We start from the raw sequence: 25650 nt of genomic DNA on the forward strand, positions 1-25650 counted from the left end.
ATGTACGAGTCTTAGTTAACGTTGTGTTGTGTCGGGTAGGGGACAGATGTACGAGTCTTAGTTAACGTTGTGTCGGGTAGGGGACAGATGTACGAGTCTTAGTTAACGTTGTGTCGGGTAGGGGACAGATGTACGAGTCTTAGTTAACGTTGTGTCGGGTAGGGGACAGATGTACGAGTCTTAGTTAACGTTGTGTCGGGTAGGGGACAGATGTACGAGTCTTGGTTAACGTTGTGTGTGTCGGGTAGGGGACAGATGTACGAGTCTTAGTTAACGTTGTGTCGGGTAGGGGACAGATGTACGAGTCTTAGTTAACGTTGTGTCGGGTAGGGGACAGATGTACGAGTCTATGTTTAACGTTGTGTCGGGAAGGGGACAGATGTACGAGTCTTAGTTAACGTTGTGTCGGGTAGGGGACAGATGTACGAGTCTTAGTTAACGTTGTGTCGGGTAGGGGACAGATGTACGAGTCTTAGTTAACGTTGTGTCGGGTAGGGGACAGATGTACGAGTCTTAGTTAACGTTGTGTCGGGTAGGGGACAGATGTACGAGTCTTAGTTAACGTTGTGTTTGTTTGGTAGGGGACAGATGTACGAGTCTTAGTTAACGTTGTGTCGGGTAGGGGACAGATGTACGAGTCTTAGTTAACGTTGTGTCGGGTAGGGGACAGATGTACGAGTCTTAGTTAACGTTGTGTCGGGTAGGGGACAGATGTACGAGTCTTAGTTAACGTTGTGTCGGGTAGGGGACAGATGTACGAGTCTTAGTTAACGTTGTGTCGGGTAGGGGACAGATGTACGAGTCTTAGTTAACGTTGTGTCGGGTAGGGGACAGATGTACGAGTCTTAGTTAACGTTGTGTCGGGTAGGGGACAGATGTACGAGTCTTAGTTAACGTTGTGTCGGGTAGGGGACAGATGTACGAGTGTATAGTTAACGTTGTGTCGGGTAGGGGACAGATGTACGAGTCTTAGTTAACGTTGTGTCGGGTAGGGGACAGATGTACGAGTCTTAGTTAACGTTGTGTCGGGTAGGGGACAGATGTACGAGTCTTAGTTAACGTTGTGTCGGGTAGGGGACAGATGTACGAGTCTTAGTTAACGTTGTGTTGTGTCGGGTAGGGGACAGATGTACGAGTCTTAGTTAACGTTGTGTCGGGTAGGGGACAGATGTACGAGTCTTAGTTAACGTTGTGTCGGGTAGGGGACAGATGTACGAGTCTTAGTTAACGTTGTGTCGGGTAGGGGACAGATGTACGAGTCTTAGTTAACGTTGTGTCGGGTAGGGGACAGATGTACGAGTCTTAGTTAACGTTGTGTCGGGTAGGGGACAGATGTACGAGTCTTAGTTAACGTTGTGTCGGGTAGGGGACAGATGTACGAGTCTTAGTTAACGTTGTGTCGGGTAGGGGACAGATGTACGAGTCTTAGTTAACGTTGTGTCGGGTAGGGGACAGATGTACGAGTCTTAGTTAACGTTGTGTCGGGTAGGGGACAGATGTACGAGTCTTAGTTAACGTTGTGTCGGGTTGGGGACAGATGTACGAGTCTTAGTTAACGTTGTGTCGGGTAGGGGACAGATGTACGAGTCTTAGTTAACGTTGTGTCGGGTAGGGGACAGATGTACGAGTCTTAGTTAACGTTGTGTCGGGTAGGGGACAGATGTACGAGTCTTAGTTAACGTTGTGTCGGGTAGGGGACAGATGTACGAGTCTTAGTTAACGTTGTGTCGGGTAGGGGACAGATGTACGAGTCTTAGTTAACGTTGTGTCGGGTAGGGGACAGATGTACGAGTCTTAGTTAACGTTGTGTCGGGTAGGGGACAGATGTACGAGTCTATGGTTAACGTTGTGTCGGGTAGGGTTGTCGGGTAGGGGACAAATGTACGAGTCTTAGTTAACGTTGTGTCGGGTAGGGGACAGATGTACGAGTCTATTGTTAACGTTGTGTCGGGTAGGGGACAGATGTACGAGTCTTAGTTAACGTTGTGTCGGGTAGGGGACAGATGTACGAGTCTTAGTTAACGTTGTGTCGGGTAGGGGACAGATGTACGAGTCATAGTTAACGTTGTGTCGGTAGGGACAGATGTACGAGTCTTAGTTAACGTTGGGGTAGGGGACAGATGTACGAGTCTTAGTTAACGTTGTGTCGGGTAGGGGACAGATGTACGAGTCTTAGTTAACGTTGTGTCGGGTGGGGGACAGATGTACGAGTCTTAGTTAACGTTGTGTCGGGTAGGGGACAGATGTACGAGTCTTAGTTAACGTTGTGTCGGGTAGGGGACAGATGTACGAGTCTTAGTTAACGTTGTGTCGGGTAGGGGACAGATGTACGAGTCTTAGTTAACGTTGTGTCGGGTTGGGGACAGATGTACGAGTCTTAGTTAACGTTGTGTCGGGTAGGGGACAGATGTACGAGTCTTAGTTAACGTTGTGTCGGGTAGGGGACAGATGTACGAGTCTTAGTTAACGTTGTGTCGGGTGGGGGGACAGATGTACGAGTCTTAGTTAACGTTGTGTCGGGTAGGGGACAGATGTACGAGTCTTAGTTAACGTTGTGTCGGGTAGGGGACAGATGTACGAGTCTTAGTTAACGTTGTGTCGGGTAGGGGACAGATGTACGAGTCTTAGTTAACGTTGTGTCGGGTAGGGGACAGATGTACGAGTCTTAGTTAACGTTGTGTCGGGTAGGGGACAGATGTACGAGTCTTAGTTAACGTTGTGTCGGGTAGGGGACAGATGTACGAGTCTTAGTTAACGTTGTGTCGGGTAGGGTTGTCGGGTAGGGGACAAATGTACGAGTCTTAGTTAACGTTGTGTCGGGTAGGGGACAGATGTACGAGTCTTAGTTAACGTTGTGTCGGGTAGGGGACAGATGTACGAGTGTATAGTTAACGTTGTGTCGGGTAGGGGACAGATGTACGAGTCTTAGTTAACGTTGTGTCGGGTAGGGGACAGATGTACGAGTCTTAGTTAACGTTGTGTCGGGTAGGGGACAGATGTACGAGTCTTAGTTAACGTTGTGTCGGGTAGGGGACAGATGTACGAGTCTTAGTTAACGTTGTGTCGGGTAGGGGACAGATGTACGAGTCTTAGTTAACGTTGTGTCGGGTAGGGGACAGATGTACGAGTCTTAGTTAACGTTGTGTCGGGTAGGGGACAGATGTACGAGTCTTAGTTAACGTTGTGTCGGGTAGGGGACAGATGTACGAGTCTTAGTTAACGTTGTGTCGGGTAGGGGACAGATGTACGAGTCTTAGTTAACGTTGTGTCGGGTAGGGGACAGATGTACGAGTCTTAGTTAACGTTGTGTCGGGTAGGGGACAGATGTACGAGTCTATGGTTAACGTTGTGTCGGGTAGGGTTGTCGGGTAGGGGACAAATGTACGAGTCTTAGTTAATGTTGTGTCGGGTAGGGGACAGATGTACGAGTCTTAGTTAACGTTGTGTCGGGTAGGGGACAGATGTACGAGTCTTGTTTAACGTTGTGTCGGGTTGGGGACAGATGTACGAGTCTATGTTTAACGTTGTGTCGGGTAGGGGACAGATGTACGAGTCTATGTTTAACGTTGTGTCGGGTAGGGGACAGATGTACGAGTCTTAGTTAACGTTGTGTCGGGTAGGGGACAGATGTACGAGTCTTAGTTAACGTTGTGTCGGGTAGGGGACAGATGTACGAGTCTTAGTTAACGTTGTGTCGGGTAGGGGACAGATGTACGAGTCTTAGTTAACGTTGTGTCGGGTAGGGGACAGATGTACGAGTCTTAGTTAACGTTGTGTCGGGTAGGGGACAGATGTACGAGTCTTAGTTAACGTTGTGTCGGGTAGGGGACAGATGTACGAGTCTTAGTTAACGTTGTGTCGGGTAGGGGACAGATGTACGAGTCTTAGTTAACGTTGTGTCGGGTAGGGGACAGATGTACGAGTCTTAGTTAACGTTGTGTCGGGTAGGGGACAGATGTACGAGTCTTAGTTAACGTTGTGTCGGGTAGGGTTGTCGGGTAGGGGACAAATGTACGAGTCTTAGTTAAGGTTGTGTCGGGTAGGGGACAGATGTACGAGTGTTAGTTAACGTTTTGTCGGGTAGGGGACAGATGTACGAGTCTTAGTTAACGTTGTGTCGGGTAGGGGACAGATGTACGAGTCTTAGTTAACGTTGTGTCGGGTAGGGGACAGATGTACGAGTCTATGTTTAACGTTGTGTCGGGTAGGGGACAGATGTACGAGTCTTAGTTAACGTTTTGTCGGGTAGGGGACAGATGTACGAGTCTATGGTTAACGTTGTGTCGGGTAGGGGACAGATGTACGAGTCTTAGTTAACGTTGTGTCGGGTAGGGGACAGATGTACGAGTCTTAGTTAACGTTGTGTCGGGTAGGGGACAGATGTACGAGTCTTAGTTAACGTTGTGTCGGGTAGGGGACAGATGTACGAGTCTATGGTTAACGTTGTGTCGGGTAGGGGACAGATGTACGAGTCTTAGTTAACGTTGTGTCGGGTAGGGGACAGATGTACGAGTCTATGTTTAACGTTGTGTCGGGAAGGGGACAGATGTACGAGTCTTAGTTAACGTTGTGTCGGGTAGGGGACAGATGTACGAGTCTATGGTTAACGTTGTGTCGGGTAGGGGACAGATGTACGAGTCTTAGTTAACGTTGTGTCGGGTAGGGGACAGATGTACGAGTCTTAGTTAACGTTGTGTCGGGTAGGGGACAGATGTACGAGTCTTAGTTAACGTTGTGTCGGGTAGGGGACAGATGTACGAGTCTTAGTTAACGTTGTGTCGGGTCGGGTAGGGACAGATGTACGAGTCTTAGTTAACGTTGTGTCGGGTAGGGGACAGATGTACGAGTCTTAGTTAACGTTGTGTCGGGTAGGGGACAGATGTACGAGTCTTAGTTAACGTTGTGTCGGGTAGGGGACAGATGTACGAGTCTTAGTTAACGTTGTGTCGGGTAGGGGACAGATGTACGAGTCTTAGTTAACGTTGTGTCGGGTAGGGGACAGATGTACGAGTCTTAGTTAACGTTGTGTCGGGTAGGGGACAGATGTACGAGTCTATGGTTAACGTTGTGTCGGGTAGGGGACAGATGTACGAGTCTTAGTTAACGTTGTGTCGGGTAGGGGACAGATGTACGAGTCTTAGTTAACGTTGTGTCGGGTAGGGGACAGATGTACGAGTCTTAGTTAACGTTGTGTCGGGTAGGGGACAGATGTACGAGTCTTAGTTAACGTTGTGTCGGGTAGGGGACAGATGTACGAGTCTTAGTTAACGTTGTGTCGGGTAGGGGACAGATGTACGAGTCTTAGTTAACGTTGTGTCGGGTAGGGTTGTCGGGTAGGGGACAAATGTACGAGTCTTAGTTAACGTTGTGTCGGGTAGGGGACAGATGTACGAGTCTTAGTTAACGTTGTGTCGGGTAGGGGACAGATGTACGAGTCTTAGTTAACGTTGTGTCGGGTAGGGGACAGATGTACGAGTCTATGGTTAACGTTGTGTCGGGTAGGGTTGTCGGGTAGGGGACAAATGTACGAGTCTTAGTTAATGTTGTGTCGGGTAGGGGACAGATGTACGAGTCTTAGTTAACGTTGTGTCGGGTAGGGGACAGATGTACGAGTCTTAGTTAACGTTGTGTCGGGTAGGGGACAGATGTACGAGTCTTAGTTAACGTTGTGTCGGGTAGGGGACAGATGTACGAGTCTTAGTTAACGTTGTGTCGGGTAGCGGGACAGATGTACGAGTCTTAGTTAACGTTGTGTCGGGTAGGGGACAGATGTACGAGTCTTAGTTAACGTTGTGTCGGGTAGGGGACAGATGTACGAGTCTTAGTTAACGTTGTGTCGGGTAGGGGACAGATGTACGAGTCTTAGTTAATGTTGTGTCGGGTAGGGGACAGATGTACGAGTCTTAGTTAACGTTGTGTCGGGTAGGGTTGTCGGGTAGGGGACAAATGTACGAGTCTTAGTTAACGTTGTGTCGGGTAGGGGACAGATGTACGAGTCTTAGTTAACGTTGTGTCGGGTAGGGGACAGATGTACGAGTCTTAGTTAACGTTGTGTCGGGTGAGGACAGATGTACGAGTCTTAGTTAACGTTGTGTCGGGTAGGGGACAGATGTACGAGTCTTAGTTAACGTTGTGTCGGGTAGGGGACAGATGTACGAGTCTTAGTTAACGTTGTGTCGGGTAGGGGACAGATGTACGAGTCTATGTTTAACGTTGTGTCGGGTAGGGGACAGATGTACGAGTCTATAGTTAACGTTGTGTCGGGTAGGGGACAGATGTACGAGTCTTAGTTAACGTTGTGTCGGGTAGGGGACAGATGTACGAGTCTTAGTTAACGTTGTGTGTCGGGTAGGGGACAGATGTACGAGTCTTAGTTAACGTTGTGTCGGGTAGGGGACAGATGTACGAGTCTTAGTTAACGTTGTGTCGGGTAGGGGACAGATGTACGAGTCTTAGTTAACGTTGTGTCGGGTAGGGGGACAGATGTACGAGTCTTAGTTAACGTTGTGTCGGGTAGGGGACAGATGTACGAGTCTAGTTAGTTAACGTTGTGTCGGGTTGGGGACAGATGTACGAGTCTTAGTTAACGTTGTGTCGGGTAGGGGACAGATGTACGAGTCTTAGTTAACGTTGTGTCGGGTAGGGGACAGATGTACGAGTCTTAGTTAACGTTGTGTCGGGTAGGGGACAGATGTACGAGTCTTAGTTAACGTTGTGTCGGGTAGGGGACAGATGTACGAGTCTTAGTTAACGTTGTGTCGGGTAGGGGACAGATGTACGAGTCTTAGTTAACATTGTGTCGGATAGGGGACAGATGTACGAGTCTTAGTTAATGTTGTGTCGGGTAGGGGACAGATGTACGAGTCTATAGTTAACGTTGTGTCGGGTAGGGTTGTCGGGTACGGGACAAATGTACGAGTCTTAGTTAATGTTGTGTCGGGTAGGGGACAGATGTACGAGTCTTAGTTAACGTTGTGTCGGATAGGGAACAGATGTACGAGTCTTAGTTAATGTTGTGTCGGGTAGGGGACAGATGTACGAGTCTATGGTTAACGTTGTGTCGGGTAGGGTTGTCGGGTAGGGGACAAATGTACGAGTCTTAGTTAATGTTGTGTCGGGTAGGGGACAAATGTACGAGTCTTAGTTAAGGTTGTGTCGGGTAGGGGACAGATGTACGAGTCTTAGTTAACGTTGTGTCGGGTAGGGGACAGATGTACGAGTCTTAGTTAACGTTGTGTCGGGTAGGGGACAGATGTACGAGTCTTAGTTAACGTTGTGTCGGGTAGGGGACAGATGTACGAGTCTTAGTTAACGTTGTGTCGGGTAGGGGACAGATGTACGAGTCTTAGTTAACGTTGTGTCGGGTAGGGGACAAATGTACGAGTCTTAGTTAACGTTGTGTCGGGTAGGGGACAGATGTACGAGTCTTAGTTAATGTTGTGTCGGGTAGGGGACAGATGTACGAGTCTTAGTTAACGTTGTGTCGGGTAGGGGACAGATGTACGAGTCTATGGTTAACGTTGTGTCGGGTAGGGGACAGATGTACGAGTCTTAGTTAACGTTGTGTCGGGTAGGGGACAGATGTACGATTCTATTGTAAACGTTGTGTCGGGTAGGGGACAAATGTACGAGTGTGTCGGGTTGGGGACAGATGTACGAGTCTTAGTTAACGTTGTGTCGGGTAGGGGACAGATGTACGAGTCTTAGTTAACGTTGTGTTTGGTAGGGGACAGATGTACGAGTCTTAGTTAACGTTGTGTCGGGTAGGGGACAGATGTACGAGTCTTAGTTAACGTTGTGTCGGGTAGGGGACAGATGTACGAGTCTTAGTTAACGTTGTGTCGGGTAGGGGACAGATGTACGAGTCTTAGTTAATGTTGTGTCGGGTAGGGGACAGATGTACGAGTCTTAGTTAACGTTGTGTCGGGTAGGGGACAGATGTACGAGTCTTAGTTAACGTTGTGTCGGGTAGGGGACAGATGTACGGGACAGATGTACGAGTCTTAGTTAACGTTGTGTCGGGTAGGGGACAGATGTACGAGTCTTAGTTAATGTTGTGTCGGGTAGGGGACAGATGTACGAGTCTTAGTTAACGTTGTGTCGGGTAGGGGACAGATGTACGAGTCTTAGTTAACGTTGTGTCGGGTAGGGGACAGATGTACGAGTCTTAGTTAACGTTGTGTCGGGTAGGGGACAAGATGTACGAGTCTTAGTTAACGTTGTGTCGGGTAGGGGACAGATGTACGAGTCTTAGTTAACGTTGTGTCGGGTAGGGGACAGATGTACGAGTCTTAGTTAACGTTGTGTCGGGTAGGGGACAGATGTACGAGTCTTAGTTAACGTTGTGTCGGGTAGGGGACAGATGTACGAGTCTTAGTTAACGTTGTGTCGGGTAGGGGACAGATGTACGAGTCTTAGTTAACGTTGTGGAAAACAGATGTACGAGTCTTAGTTAATTGTTGTGTCGGGTAGGGGACAGATGTACGAGTCTTAGTTAATGTTGTGTCGGGTAGGGGACAGATGTACGAGTCTTAGTTAACGTTGTGTCGGGTAGGGGACAGATGTACGAGTCTTAGTTAACGTTGTGTCGGGTAGGGGACAGATGTACGAGTCTTAGTTAACGTTGTGTCGGGTAGGGGACAGATGTACGAGTCTTAGTTAACGTTGTGTCGGGTAGGGGACAGATGTACGAGTCTTAGTTAACGTTGTGTCGGGTAGGGGACAGATGTACGAGTCTTAGTTAAAGTGTGTCGGGTAGGGGACAGATGTACGAGTCTTAGTTAACGTTGTGTCGGGTAGGGGACAGATGTACGAGTCTTAGTTAACGTTGTGTCGGGTAGGGGACAGATGTACGAGTCTTAGTTAACGTTGTGTCGGGTAGGGGACAGATGTACGAGTCTTAGTTAACGTTGTGTCGGGTAGGGGACAGATGTACGAGTCTTAGTTAACGTTGTGTCGGGTAGGGGACAGATGTACGAGTCTTAGTTAACGTTGTGTCGGGTAGGGGACAGATGTACGAGTCTTAGTTAACGTTGTGTCGGGTAGGGGACAGATGTACGAGTCTTAGTTAACGTTGTCGTCGGGTAGGGGACAGATGTACGAGTCTTAGTTAACGTTGTGTCGGGTAGGGGACAGATGTACGAGTCTTAGTTAACGTTGTGTCGGGTAGGGGACAGATGTACGAGTCTTAGTTAACGTTGTGTGTGTCGGGTAGGGGGACAGATGTACGAGTCTTAGTTAACGTTGTGTCGGGTAGGGGACAGATGTACGAGTCTTAGTTAACGGGTAGTTACGTTGTCGGGTAGGGGACAGATGTACGAGTCTTAGTTAACGTTGTGTCGGGTAGGGGACAGATGTACGAGTCTTAGTTAACGTTGTGTCGGGTATACTTTAATTTTCCTACATATCTGTACAGATACTTTTCCACGGTATATCAATGTAACCCAAATATACATTTAACTTATAGAGCCGTGGTAAGGATCTGTACAGATAATACCACAGTAATTCAATGTGACATTAACTTTACCTTTTATAGAGCCGTGGTAAGGATCTGTACAGATAATCCACAGTAATCAATGTGACATTAACTTATAGAGCCGTGGTAAGGATCTGTACAGATAATCCACGGTAATCAATGTGTAACTTATAGACGTGGTAGGTCTGTACAGATAATCCAGTAATCAAGTGACATTAAGGATGTGAGCCGGGTAAGGATCTGTACGATGTGTATTCAATGTGACATTAACTTATAGACTGGTAGTACAGATAAGTGAGGAGGATGTGAGGGGTGGTAACGATGTGTACTGTATCCACATGGTACTGGTAGTACAGATAAGTGAGGAGGATGTGGGGGGTGTACGATGTGTACTGTAGACATGTATACTGGTAGTACTGATAAGTGAGGAGGATGTGGGGGTGTACGATGTGTACTGTAGACATGTATACTGGTAGTACTGATAAGTGAGGAGGATGTGTGGGGGTGTACGATGTGTACTGTAGACATGTATACTGGTAGTACTGATAAGTGAGGAGGATGTGGGGGGTGTACGATGTGAACTGTAGACATGTATACTGGTAGTACTGATAAGTGAGGAGGATGTGGGGGTGTACGATGTGTACTGTAGACATGTATACTGGTAGTACTGATAAGTGAGGAGGATGTGGGGGTGTACGATGTGAACTGTAGACATGTATACTGGTAGTACTGATAAGTGAGGAGGATGTGGGGGGTGTACGATGTGTACTGTAGACATGTATACTGGTAGTACTGATAAGTGAGGAGGATGTGGGGGTGTACGATGTGTACTGTAGACATGTATACTGGTAGTACTGATAAGTGAGGAGGATGTGGGGGTGTACGATGTGAACTGTAGACATGTATACTGGTAGTACTGATAAGTGAGGAGGATGTGGGGGGTGTACGATGTGAACTGTAGACATGTATACTGGTAGTACTGATAAGTGAGGAGGATGTGGGGGTGTACGATGTGTACTGTAGACATGTATACTGGTAGTACTGATAAGTGAGGAGGATGTGGGGGGTGTACGATGTGTACTGTAGACATGTATACTGGTAGTACTGATAAGTGAGGAGGATGTGGGGGGTGTACGATGTGTACTGTAGACATGTATACTGGTAGTACTGATAAGTGAGGAGGATGTGGGGGGTGTACGATGTGTACTGTAGACATGTATACTGGTAGTACTGATAAGTGAGGAGGATGTGGGGGTGTACGATGTGTACTGTAGACATGTATACTGGTAGTACTGATAAGTGAGGAGGATGTGGGGGGTGTACGATGTGTACTGTAGACATGTATACTGGTAATACTGATAAGTGAGGAGGATGTGGGGGGGGGGGGTGTACGATGTGTACTGTAGACATGTATACTGGTAGTACTGATAAGTGAGGAGGATGTGGGGGTGTACGATGTGTACTGTAGACATGTATACTGGTAGTACTGATAAGTGAGGAGGATGTGGGGGGTGTACGATGTGTACTGTAGACATGTATACTGGTAGTACTGATAAGTGAGGAGGATGTGTGGGGGGTGTACGATGTGTACTGGGGTGTACATGTATACTGGTAGTACTGATAAGTGAGGAGGATGTGGGGGGTGTACGATGTGTACTGTAGACATGTATACTGGTAGTACTGATAAGTGAGGAGGATGTGGGGGTGTACGATGTGTACTGTAGACATGTATACTGGTAGTACTGATAAGTGAGGAGGATGTGGGGGTGTACGATGTGAACTGTAGACATGTATACTGGTAGTACTGATAAGTGAGGAGGATGTGGGGGGTGTACGATGTGTACTGTAGACATGTATACTGGTAGTACTGATAAGTGAGGAGGATGTGGGGGTGTACGATGTGTACTGTAGACATGTATACTGGTAGTACTGATAAGTGAGGAGGATGTGGGGGTGTACGATGTGAACTGTAGACATGTATACTGGTAGTACTGATAAGTGAGGAGGATGTGGGGGTGTACGATGTGACTGTAGACATGTATACTGGTAGTACTGATAAGTGAGGAGGATGTGGGGGTGTACGATGTGTACTGTAGACATGTATACTGGTAGTACTGATAAGTGAGGAGGATGTGGGGGTGTACGATGTGTACTGTAGACATGTATACTGGTAGTACTGATAAGTGAGGAGGATGTGGGGGGTGTACGATGTGTACTGTAGACATGTATACTGGTAGTACTGATAAGTGAGGAGGATGTGGGGGTGTACGATGTGTACTGTAGACATGTATACTGGTAGTACTGATAAGTGAGGAGGATGTGGGGGGTGTACGATGTGTACTGTAGACATGTATACTGGTAGTACTGATAAGTGAGGAGGATGTGGGGGGTGTACGATGTGTACTGTAGACATGTATACTGGTAGTACTGATAAGTGAGGAGGATGTGGGGGGGTGTACGATGTGTACTGTAGACATGTATACTGGTAGTACTGATAAGTGAGGAGGATGTGGGGGTGTACGATGTGTACTGTAGACATGTATACTGGTAGTACTGATAAGTGAGGAGGATGTGGGGGGTGTACGATGTGAACTGTAGACATGTATACTGGTAGTACTGATAAGTGAGGAGGATGTGGGGGGTGTACGATGTGTACTGTAGACATGTATACTGGTAGTACTGATAAGTGAGGAGGATGTGGGGGTGTACGATGTGTACTGTAGACATGTATACTGGTAGTACTGATAAGTGAGGAGGATGTGGGGGTGTACGATGTGTACTGTAGACATGTATACTGGTAGTACTGATAAGTGAGGAGGATGTGGGGGGTGTACGATGTGTACTGTAGACATGTATACTGGTAGTACTGATAAGTGAGGAGGATGTGGGGGTGTACGATGTGTACTGTAGACATGTATACTGGTAGTACTGATAAGTGAGGAGGATGTGGGGGGTGTACGATGTGTACTGTAGACATGTATACTGGTAGTACTGATAAGTGAGGAGGATGTGGGGGTGTACGATGTGAACTGTAGACATGTATACTGGTAGTACTGATAAGTGAGGAGGATGTGGGGGTGTACGATGTGTACTGTAGACATGTATACTGGTAGTACTGATAAGTGAGGAGGATGTGGGGGGGTGTACGATGTGAACTGTAGACATGTATACTGGTAGTACTGATAAGTGAGGAGGATGTGGGGGTGTACGATGTGTACTGTAGACATGTATACTGGTAGTACTGATAAGTGAGGAGGATGTGGGGGGTGTACGATGTGAACTGTAGACATGTATACTGGTAGTACTGATAAGTGAGGAGGATGTGGGGGGTGTACGATGTGTACTGTAGACATGTATACTGGTAGTACTGATAAGTGAGGAGGATGTGGGGGTGTACGATGTGTACTGTAGACATGTATACTGGTAGTACTGATAAGTGAGGAGGATGTGGGGGGTGTACGATGTGTACTGTAGACATGTATACTGGTAGTACTGATAAGTGAGGAGGATGTGGGGGGTGTACGATGTGTACTGTAGACATGTATACTGGTAGTACTGATAAGTGAGGAGGATGTGGGGGTGTACGATGTGTACTGTAGACATGTATACTGGTAGTACTGATAAGTGAGGAGGATGTGGGGGTGTACGATGTGAACTGTAGACATGTATACTGGTAGTACAGATAAGTGAGGAGGATGTGGGGGGTGTACGATGTGTACTGTAGACATGTATACTGGTAGTACTGATAAGTGAGGAGGATGTGGGGATGTACGATGTGTGTACAATGTAGACATGTAGATGGTAGTACTGTGACATGTATACTGGTAGTACTGATAAGTGAGGAGGATGTGGGGGTGTACGATGTGAACTGTAGACATGTATACTGGTAGTACTGATAAGTGAGGAGGATGTGGGGGGTGTACGATGTGTACTGTAGACATGTATACTGGTAGTACTGATAAGTGAGGAGGATGTGGGGGGGTGTACGATGTGTACTGTAGACATGTATACTGGTAGTACTGATAAGTGAGGAGGATGTGGGGGTGTACGATGTGTACTGTAGACATGTATACTGGTAGTACTGATAAGTGAGGAGGATGTGGGGGGTGTACGATGTGTACTGTAGACATGTATACTGGTAGTACTGATAAGTGAGGAGGATGTGGGGGTGTACGATGTGTACTGTAGACATGTATACTGGTAGTACTGATAAGTGAGGAGGATGTGGGGGTGTACGATGTGTACTGTAGACATGTATACTGGTAGTACTGATAAGTGAGGAGGATGTGGGGGGTGTACGATGTGTACTGTAGACATGTATACTGGTAGTACTGATAAGTGAGGAGGATGTGGGGGGTGTACGATGTGTACTGTAGACATGTATACTGGTAGTACTGATAAGTGAGGAGGATGTGGGGGTGTACGATGTGTACTGTAGACATGTATACTGGTAGTACTGATAAGTGAGGAGGATGTGGGGGGTGTACGATGTGTACTGTAGACATGTATACTGGTAGTACTGATAAGTGAGGAGGATGTGGGGGGTGTACGATGTGTACTGTAGACATGTATACTGGTAGTACTGATAAGTGAGGAGGATGTGGGGGGTGTACGATGTGTACTGTAGACATGTATACTGGTAGTACTGATAAGTGAGGAGGATGTGTGGGGGTGTACGATGTGTACTGTAGACATGTATACTGGTAGTACTGATAAGTGAGGAGGATGTGGGGGTGTACGATGTGTACTGTAGACATGTATACTGGTAGTACTGATAAGTGAGGAGGATGTGGGGGTGTACGATGTGTACTGTAGACATGTATACTGGTAGTACTGATAAGTGAGGAGGATGTGGGGGTGTACGATGTGTACTGTAGACATGTATACTGGTAGTACTGATAAGTGAGGAGGATGTGGGGGGTGTACGATGTGTACTGTAGACATGTATACTGGTAGTACTGATAAGTGAGGAGGATGTGGGGGGTGTACGATGTGTACTGTAGACATGTATACTGGTAGTACTGATAAGTGAGGAGGATGTGGGGGGTGTACGATGTGAACTGTAGACATGTATACTGGTAGTACTGATAAGTGAGGAGGATGTGGGGGGTGTACGATGTGTACTGTAGACATGTATACTGGTAGTACTGATAAGTGAGTGAGGAGGATGTGGGGGGTGTACGATGTGTACTGTAGACATGTATACTGGTAGTACTGATAAGTGAGGAGGATGTGGGGGGGTGTACGATGTGTACTGTAGACATGTATACTGGTAGTACTGATAAGTGAGGAGGATGTGGGGGGTGTACGATGTGTACTGTAGACATGTATACTGGTAGTACTGATAAGTGAGGAGGATGTGGGGGGTGTACGATGTGAACTGTAGACATGTATACTGGTAGTACTGATAAGTGAGGAGGATGTGGGGGTGTACGATGTGTACTGTAGACATGTATACTGGTAGTACTGATAAGTGAGGAGGATGTGGGGGTGTACGATGTGTACTGTAGACATGTATACTGGTAGTACTGATAAGTGAGGAGGATGTGGGGGTGTACGATGTGTACTGTAGACATGTATACTGGTAGTACTGATAAGTGAGGAGGATGTGGGGGTGTACGATGTGTACTGTAGACATGTATACTGGTAGTACTGATAAGTGAGGAGGATGTGGGGGGTGTACGATGTGAACTGTAGACATGTATACTGGTAGTACTGATAAGTGAGGAGGATGTGGGGGGTGTACGATGTGACTGTGACATGTATACTGGTAGTAGATAAGTGAGGAGGATGTGGGGGGTGTACGATGTGTACTGTAGACATGTATATGGTAGTATGATAAGTGAGGAGGATGTGGGGGTGTACGATGTGTACTGTAGACATGTATACTGGTAGTACTGATAAGTGAGGAGGATGTGGGGGGTGTACGATGTGTACTGTAGACATGTATACTGGTAGTACTGATAAGTGAGGAGGATGTGGGGGTGTACGATGTGTACTGTAGACATGTATACTGGTAGTACTGATAAGTGAGGAGGATGTGGGGGGTGTACGATGTGTACTGTAGACATGTATACTGGTAGTACTGATAAGTGAGGAGGATGTGTGGGGGTGTACGATGTGTACTGTAGACATGTATACTGGTAGTACTGATAAGTGAGGAGGATGTGGGGGGTGTACGATGTGTACTGTAGACATGTATACTGGTAGTACTGATAAGTGAGGAGGATGTGGGGGGTGTACGATGTGTACTGTAGACATGTATACTGGTAGTACTGATAAGTGAGGAGGATGTGGGGGTGTACGATGTGTACTGTAGACATGTATACTGGTAGTACTGATAAGTGAGGAGGATGTGGGGGGTGTACGATGTGTACTGTAGACATGTATACTGGTAGTACTGATAAGTGAGGAGGATGTGGGGGGTGTACGATGTGTACTGTAGACATGTATACTGGTAGTACTGATAAGTGAGGAGGATGTGGGGGTGTACGATGTGTACTGTAGACATGTATACTGGTAGTACTGATAAGTGAGGAGGATGTGGGGGTGTACGATGTGTACTGTAGACATGTATACTGGTAGTACTGATAAGTGAGGAGGATGTGGGGGTGTACGATGTGTACTGTAGACATGTATACTGGTAGTACTGATAAGTGAGGAGGATGTGTGGGGGTGTACGATGTGTACTGTAGACATGTATACTGGTAGTACTGATAAGTGAGGAGGATGTGGGGGTGTACGATGTGTACTGTAGACATGTATACTGGTAGTACTGATAAGTGAGGAGGATGTGGGGGTGTACGATGTGTACTGTAGACATGTATACTGGTAGTACTGATAAGTGAGGAGGATGTGGGGGGTGTACGATGTGTACTGTAGACATGTATACTGGTAGTACTGATAAGTGAGGAGGATGTGGGGGTGTACGATGTGAACTGTAGACATGTATACTGGTAGTACTGATAAGTGAGGAGGATGTGGGGGTGTACGATGTGTACTGTAGACATGGTATACGTAGTAGGAGGATGTGGTAGTACTGTAGAATGTTACTGAGTACTGAAGTGAGGAGGATGTGTGGGGGTGTACGATGTGTACTGTAGACATGTATACTGGTAGTACTGATAAGTGAGGAGGATGTGGGGGGTGTACGATGTGTACTGTAGACATGTATACTGGTAGTACTGATAAGTGAGGAGGATGTGGGGGTGTACGATGTGTACTGTAGACATGTATACTGGTAGTACTGATAAGTGAGGAGGATGTGGGGGGTGTGTACGATGTGTACTGTAGACATGTATACTGGTAGTACAGATAAGTGAGGAGGATGTGGGGGTGTACGATGTGTACTGTAGACATGTATACTGGTAGTACTGATAAGTGAGGAGGATGTGGGGGTGTACGATGTGTACTGTAGACATGTATACTGGTAGTACTGATAAGTGAGGAGGATGTGGGGGTGTACGATGTGTACTGTAGACATGTATACTGGTAGTACTGATAAGTGAGGAGGATGTGGGGGGTGTACGATGTGTACTGTAGACATGTATACTGGTAGTACTGATAAGTGAGGAGGATGTGGGGGTGTACGATGTGAACTGTAGACATGTATACTGGTAGTACTGATAAGTGAGGAGGATGTGGGGGTGTACGATGTGTACTGTAGACATGTATACTGGTAGTACTGATAAGTGAGGAGGATGTGGGGGTGTACGATGTGTACTGTAGACATGTATACTGGTAGTACTGATAAGTGAGGAGGATGTGGGGGGTGTACGATGTGTACTGTAGACATGTATACTGGTAGTACTGATAAGTGAGGAGGATGTGGGGGGTGTACGATGTGAACTGTAGACATGTATACTGGTAGTACTGATAAGTGAGGAGGATGTGGGGGGTGTACGATGTGTACTGTAGACATGTATACTGGTAGTACAGATAGTGGAGGAGGATGTGGGGGTGTACGATGTGACTGTAGACATGTATACTGGTAGTACTGATAAGTGAGGAGGATGTGGGGTGTACGATGTGTACTGTAGACATGTATACTGGTAGTACTGATAAGTGAGGAGGATGTGGGGGGGTGTACGATGTGAACTGTAGACATGTATACTGGTAGTACTGATAAGTGAGGAGGATGTGGGGGTGTACGATGTGTACTGTAGACATGTATACTGGTAGTACTGGATAAGTGAGGAGGATGTGGGGGTGTACGATGTGTACTGTAGACATGTATACTGGTAGTACTGATAAGTGAGGAGGATGTGGGGGTGTACGATGTGTACTGTAGACATGTATACTGGTAGTACTGATAAGTGAGGAGGATGTGGGGGTGTACGATGTGTACTGTAGACATGTATACTGGTAGTACTGATAAGTGAGGAGGATGTGGGGGGTGTACGATGTGTACTGTAGACAATGTATACTGGTAGTACTGATAAGTGAGGAGGATGTGGGGGGGTGTACGATGTGAACTGTAGACATGTATACTGGTAGTACTGATAAGTGAGGAGGATGTGGGGGTGTACGATGTGTACTGTAGACATGTATACTGGTAGTACTGATAAGTGAGGAGGATGTGGGGGTGTACGATGTGTACTGTAGACATGTATATACTGGTAGTACTGATAAGTGAGGAGGATGTGGGGTTGTACGATGTGTACTGTAGACTGTAGATGTATACTGGTAGTACTGATAAGTGAGGAGGATGTGGGGGGTGTACGATGTGTACTGTAGACATGTATACTGGTAGTACTGATAAGTGAGGAGGATGTGGGGGGTGTACGATGTGAACTGTAGACATGTATACTGGTAGTACTGATAAGTGAGGAGGATGTGGGGGTGTACGATGTGAACTGTAGACATGTATACTGGGTAGTACTGATAAGTGAGGAGGATGTGGGGGGTGTACGATGTGAACTGTAGACATGTATACTGGTAGTACTGATAAGTGAGGAGGATGTGGGGGGTGTACGATGTGAGTACTGTAGACATGTATACTGATAGTTACTGTACTGATAAGTGAGGAGGATGTGGGGGGTGTACGATGTGTACTGTAGACATGTATACTGGTAGTACTGATAAGTGAGGAGGATGTGGGGGTGTACGATGTGTACTGTAGACATGTATACTGGTAGTACTGATAAGTGAGGAGGATGTGGGGGTGTACGATGTGTACTGTAGACATGTATACTGGTAGTACTGATAAGTGAGGAGGATGTGGGGGGTGTACGATGTGTACTGTAGACATGTATACTGGTAGTACTGATAAGTGAGGAGGATGTGGGGGTGTACGATGCTGGGACACACAGGTGGCGGGGATCAGGCTCCTGCAGGAACTATGTACCGCGGTCTGCTAGGGAATGCTAGGACACACAGATGACGGGGATCAGGCTCCCGCAGGAACTATGTACCGGGGTCTACTAGGGAATGCTAGGACACACAGATGACGGGGATCAGGCTCCCGCGGGAACTATGTACTGGGGTCTACTAGGGAATGCTGGGACACACAGATGGCGGGGATCAGGCTCCCGCGGGAACTATGTACCGGGGTCTGCTAGGGAATGCTAGGACACACAGATGACGGGGATCAGGCTCCCGCGGGAACTATGTACTGGGGTCTACTAGGGAATGCTGGGACACACAGATGGCGGGGATCAGGCTCCCGCGGGAACTATGTACCGGGGTCTACTAGGGAATGCTGGGACACACAGGTGGCGGGGATCAGGCTCCCGCGGGAACTATGTACCGGGGTCTGCTAGGGAATGCTAGGACACACAGATGACGGGGATCAGGCTCCCGCAGGAACTATGTACCGGGGTCTACTAGGGAATGCTAGGACACACAGATGACGGGGATCAGGCTCCTGCGGGAACTATGTACTGGGGTCTACTAGGGAATGCTGGGACACACAGGTGGCGGGGATCAGGCTCCTGCAGGAACTATGTATCGGGGTCTACTAGGGAATGCTGGGACACACAGGTGGCGGGGATCAGGCTCCCGCGGGAACTATGTACTGGGGTCTACTAGGGAATGCTGGGACACACAGATGACGGGGATCAGGCTCCCGCGGGAACTATGTACTGGGGTCTACTAGGGAATGCTAGGACACACAGATGACGGGGATCAGGCTCCTGCGGGAACTATGTACTGGGGTCTACTAGGGAATGCTGGGACACACAGATGACGGGGATCAGGCTCCCGCGGGAACTATGTACTGGGGTCTACTAGGGAATGCTAGAACACACAGATGACGGGGATCAGGCTCCCGCGGGAACTATGTACTGGGGTCTACTAGGGAATGCTAGGACACACAGATGGCGGGGATCAGGCTCCCGCGGGAACTATGTACTGGGGTCTACTAGGGAATGCTAGGACACACAGATGGCGGGGATCAGGCTCCCGCAGGAACTATGTACTGGGGTCTGCTAGGGAATGCTGGGACACACAGATGGCGGGGATCAGGCTCCCTAGGGAACTATGTACCGGGGTCTGCTAGGGAATGCTGGAACACACATGTGACGGGGATCAGGCTCCCGCGGGAACTATGTACCGGGGTCTGCTAGGGAATGCTGGAACACACATGTGACGGGGATCAGGCTCCCGCGGGAACTATGTACCGGGGTCTGCTAGGGAATGCTGGAACACACATGTGACGGGGATCAGGCTCCCGCGGGAACTATGTACCGGGGTCTGCTAGGGAATGCTGGAACACACATGTGACGGGGATCAGGCTCCCGCGGGAACTATGTACCGGGGTCTGCTAGGGAATGCTGGAACACACATGTGACGGGGATCAGGCTCCCGCGGGAACTATGTACCGGGGTCTGCTAGGGAATGCTGGAACACACATGTGACGGGGATCAGGCTCCCGCAGGAACTATGTACCGGGGTCATATATGCCCATGTTGCTAGGGAATATTGGACTTCACATATGGCGGGGATCAGGCTCCCACAGGAACTATGTACCGGGGTCTGCTAGGGAATGCTGGGACACACAGATGGCGGGGATCAGGCTCCCGCAGGAACTATGTACCGGGGTCTGCTAGGGAATGCTGGGACACACAGATGGCGGGGATCAGGCTTCCGCAGGAACTATGTACCGGGGTCATATATGCGCATGTTGTAAGGGAATATTAGACTTCACATATGGTGGGGACCAGGCTCCCACAGGAATTATATACCGGGTCATGTTGCTAGGGAATATTGTGATTCACATATGGTGGGGACCAGGCTCCCGCAGAAACAATGTACCGGGGTCTGCTAGGGAATGCTGGAACATATATATAAAGTACTCTGACTAAAACGGACTCAATACAATATATCATATGACAAATGAATTACACGCAATGTTGATTTGGAATATATGTTAGGAAATATCTTAATGAGTTTGAGTTTTCAATATCAATTTTCAATCATTCATTTTTCCTTTTGTTTCGTTACAGTTACACAGCTGTGACCGGTGGCTGTATATCTCGTCTGATGACTCTATTACAAGTGTCCGATTATTGTTCCTAGTCACACGTTACTTGATACGCTTTCATGTTACCATGTAACATATATTATTACCTCGAAATGTTATTTGTAATTGTTACCTGACTCTATATATAAATGCAAATGAAGTAATTTCGCATATTGACCGGTCAATAGTTTGACTGTTGACCGGCCCGGATGTTACAGAATTAAACTCACGATAAGCGAATTAACTAGTGGTATTTAAAATCCTGGAAATATGTATTTAAAAAGCTTGCTCCCACTATTGAAAAACGCACGGGTGATTCATAACAGTTACAATTCGTTCCTGTCCCCGGTGAGTTCCGGACGCGACTGTGTGTTTTTATCTCCCATGCTCGTTTTTCAATATAACACTGGAGCCATCAGATAGTGATGTTTGTGTAGGAGCAGGCTGTCAACCGGAACTTATTAACAGGGGTATAAAAATCAATACTCACTATCATCAGGTATGGAGCAGTTCACACAAAGAATTGTCATCATCATTCGGTATCTCGTGAATGATTGTAAAGGTATCAATGCTTTGCTCGTCAAGTAGTAGTGACGTTGATATCCAACAAAATTACGTTTCTTTGATAACGGGAGCAATTCAAAACGAATATGCATTGCAAATGAAGGCCTTGGAAAGAGGCTCCGAGACCTTGGTGACAAGGAGAGGCTTCCGAAATCTAATAACAAATAACGAGATGAAAATCAAAACCAAGACAAAACATGGACGTGCTATTGTTTTATATAATTAACTAGAGCACTGTGGCTAGTTTGGACGGAGTTGTATAACGTACTGCGTAGATTACTCCGCCTTACTAGGAAATCATCAATTCAATAGGATTTAAGTTATCGATTTCTGTGTAAAACGATTCATTTAGCTTACCTGAATATCGTCCAAACCCAACCAGAAACTTGAATATAACCAATGAGGCTTAAAGGGTTCGCGGTGTGTATTACTACAACAATGGCCAATGAACAATTTATCTAATTATATTGTACATACGCCACATGTCAGTTAGACAACGGAGACAGTTTTATACATCAAATCAGTCGAGATGGATCTGTAATATAACAACAAACATTGATCATCAATACGGTTCAGCAGGAATTGGTTAGCTTGTGTGATATTGGAAAAACAATGTTTGTGTTGGAATCCAGTATTTAGATGTGTGAAGTGTGATTCATTCAGATTGATTTTCAAAATAATTGAGGTTTATGATGTCACCTTAAACCTCCCAATATACAGGACGTTCTGAGGGAATCTCGTGACAGTAAAGATCACATTTAAACTCCCAATATACAGGACGTTCTGAGGGAATCTCGTGACAGTAAAGATCACATTAAAACTCCCAATATACGGGACGTTCTGAGGGAATCTCGTGACAGTAAAGATCACATTAAAACTCCCAATATACGGGACGTTCTGAGGGAATCTCGTGACAGTAAAGATCACATTAAAACTCCCAATATACGAGACGTTCTGAGGAAATCTCGTGACAGTAAAGATGGCATTAAAACTCCCAATATACAGGACGTTCTGAGGGAATCTCGTGACAGTAAAGATGACATTAAAACTCCCAATATACGGGACGTTCTGAGGGAATCTCGTGACAGTAAAGATGACATTAAAACTCCCAATATACGGGACGTTCTGAGGGAATCTCGTGACAGTAAAGATGACATTAAAACTCCCAATATACAGGACGTTCTGGGGAAATCTCGTGACAGTAAAGATGGCATTAAAACTCCCAATATACAGGATGTTCTGGGGGAATCTCGTGACAGTAAAGATGGCATTAAAACTCCCAATATACAGATGTTCTGGGATGTTCTGGGGAATCTCGTGACAGTAAAGATGACATTAAAACTCCCAATATACAGGAGTTCTGAGGGAATCTCGTGACAGTAAAGATGACATTAAAACTCCCAATATACAGGAGTTCTGAGGGAATCTCGTGACAGTAAAGAGGCATTAAAACTCCCAATATACGTGACGTTCTGAGGGAATCTCGTGACAGTAAAGATGACATTAAAACTCCCAATATACAGGACGTTCTGAGGGAATCTCGTGACAGTAAAGATGACATTAAAACTCCCAATATACAGGACGTTCTGAGGGAATCTCGTGACAGTAAAGATGACATAACTCCCATTTTAAAACTCCCAATATACAGGACGTTCTGAGGGAATCTCGTGACAGTAAAGATGGCATTAAAACTCCCAATATACAGGACGTTCTGAGGGAATCTCGTGACAGTAAAGATGACATTAAAACTCCCAATATACAGGACGTTCTGAGGGAATCTCGTGACAGTAAAGATCACATTAAAACTCCCAATATACGGGACGTTCTGAGGGAATCTCGTGACAGTAAAGATCACATTAAAACTCCCAATATACAGGACGTTCTGAGGGAATCTCGTGACAGTAAAGATGACATTAAAACTCCCAATATACGGGACGTTCTGAGGGAATCTCGTGACAGTAAAGATGACATTAAAACTCCCAATATACGGGACGTTCTGAGGGAATCTCGTGACAGTAAAGATGACATTAAAACTCCCAATATACGGGACGTTCTGAGGGAATCTCGTGACAGTAAAGATGACATTAAAACTCCCAATTACAGGACGTTCTGAGGGAATCTACAGTGACAGTAAAGATGACATTAAACACTCCCAATATACAGGACGTTTCTGAGGGAATCCTCGTGACAGTAAAGATGACATTAAAACTCCCAATATACGGGACGTTCTGAGGGAATCTCGTGACAGTAAAGATCACATTAAAACTCCCAATATACAGGACGTTCTGAGGGAATCTCGTGACAGTAAAGATGACATTAAAACTCCCAATATACAGGACGTTCTGAGGGGAATCTCGTGACAGTTAAAGATGGACACTTTAAAACTCCCCAGATAATACGGGACGTTCTGTATGGACGGGAATCTCGTGACTGGATATTAGAAGATCACATTAACAAACTCCACATATAACGGGGACGTTCTGAGGGAAATCTCGTGACAGTAAAGATGGACATTAAAACTTCCCAATTATACGGGACGTGATCTGAGGGGAATCTCGTGACAGTAAAGATCACATTAAAACTCCCAATATCCCAATATACGTAAAGACGTTCCCATATACTCTGATGGGAATCTCGTGACAGTAAAGATGACATTAAAACTCCCGGATACAATATACGGGACGTTTCTGAGGGAATCTCGTGACAGTAAAGATCCACATTAAAACTCCCATAATATAAGGACGCTTCTGAGGGAATCTCGTGACAGTTAAAGATCCACATTAAAAACTCCCCCAAATATACAGGAACGTTCTGTTGAGCGGAATCTCGTGAACAAGTAAGGATCACATTAAAACTACCCAATATAACAGGGACGTTCTGAGGGGAATCTACGTGAACAGTAAAGACATTAACACACACCTAATATACAGTGACGTTTCTGAAATCTCGTGGACAGTAAAGAATCACATTAAAACTACTCAATATTACTGGGACGTTCTGAGGGAATCTCGTGACAGTAAAGATGACATTAAAACTCCCAATATACGGGACGTTCTGAAGGAATCTCGTTGACAGTAAAGATACAACATTAAAACTCCCAATATAACGTGAACGTTACTCTGACGGGGAATCTCGTGGACAGTAAATAGTGACATTAAAAACTCCCAATATACAGGATGTTCTGAGGGAATCTCGTGACAGTAAAAGAACAACAGGTAAATTATAACTCCATATTATACAGGACGTTCTGAGGGAAAAGCTCGTGGACAGTAAAAGATCACATTTAAAACTCCCATGTAAACAGGACGATCTTAAGTGAATCTACGATAACAAGTAAATATGACATTAAAAACTCCAATATACGGGGACATTCTAGAAGGAATCTTCGATGACAGTAAAGAATATGGCATTAAACACATTAATAGATCCCAATATACAGGGACGTTTCTGAGGGGAATCTCGTGACCAGTAAAGATGACATTAAAACTCCCAATATAAGGGACGTTCTGAGGGAATCTCGTGACAGTAAAGATGATCATTAAATACTCCCAATATACCAGGACGTTCTGAGGGAATCTCAAGTGACAGTAAAGATACACATGGCAATTTAAAACTCCCAAATATACAGGTACCGTTCTGAGGGAATCTCCGTGGACAGTAAAGATGACATTTAAAACTCCCAATATACGGGACGTTCTGAGGGAATCTCGTGACAGTAAAGATGACATTAAAACTCCCAATATACCGGGACGTTTTCTCTGAGGGTCGATCTCGTGACAGTAAAGATGACATTAAAACTCCCAATAAAACGTGGACGTTCTGAGGAAATCTCGTGACAGTAAAGATCACATTTAAAACTCCCCAATAATACGCGGACGTTCTGAGGGAAATCTCGTGACAGTAAAGATGGCATTAAAACTCCCAATAATACAGGACGTTCTGAGCGGGAATCTCGTGACAGTAAAGATATGACATTTTAAAAACTCCCAATATACAGGACGTTCTGAGGGAATCTCGTGACCAGTTGAAAAGATCGGACATTGAAAACTCACAAATATCACGAACGGACGTTCAGAGGGGAATCTCGTGACAGTAAAGATGAAACATGATTAAAACTCCCAATATATCGGGACGTTCTGAGGGAATTCAC

General features: G+C 46.3%; 1 protein-coding gene across 1 annotated transcript in view; it reads left to right on the forward strand.

The window, feature by feature from the left end:
• The window catches only part of LOC138319842 (putative uncharacterized protein DDB_G0281733), a 108851-nt gene extending 85238 nt beyond the window's left edge, over positions 1–23613 (forward strand). Inside the window, exons 2-3 of the mRNA XM_069262972.1 lie at positions 22278–22823; positions 23149–23613. Of these exons, the coding sequence (XP_069119073.1) occupies positions 22278–22823; positions 23149–23613 (1011 nt within the window). The remainder of the gene's footprint in view (positions 1–22277; positions 22824–23148) is intronic.
• Positions 23614–25650: the final 2037 nt, after the last annotated feature.

The sequence above is a fragment of the Argopecten irradians genome, chromosome 3, assembly GCF_041381155.1.
Source record: "Argopecten irradians isolate NY chromosome 3, Ai_NY, whole genome shotgun sequence".
NCBI lineage: Eukaryota > Metazoa > Mollusca > Bivalvia > Pectinida > Pectinidae > Argopecten > Argopecten irradians.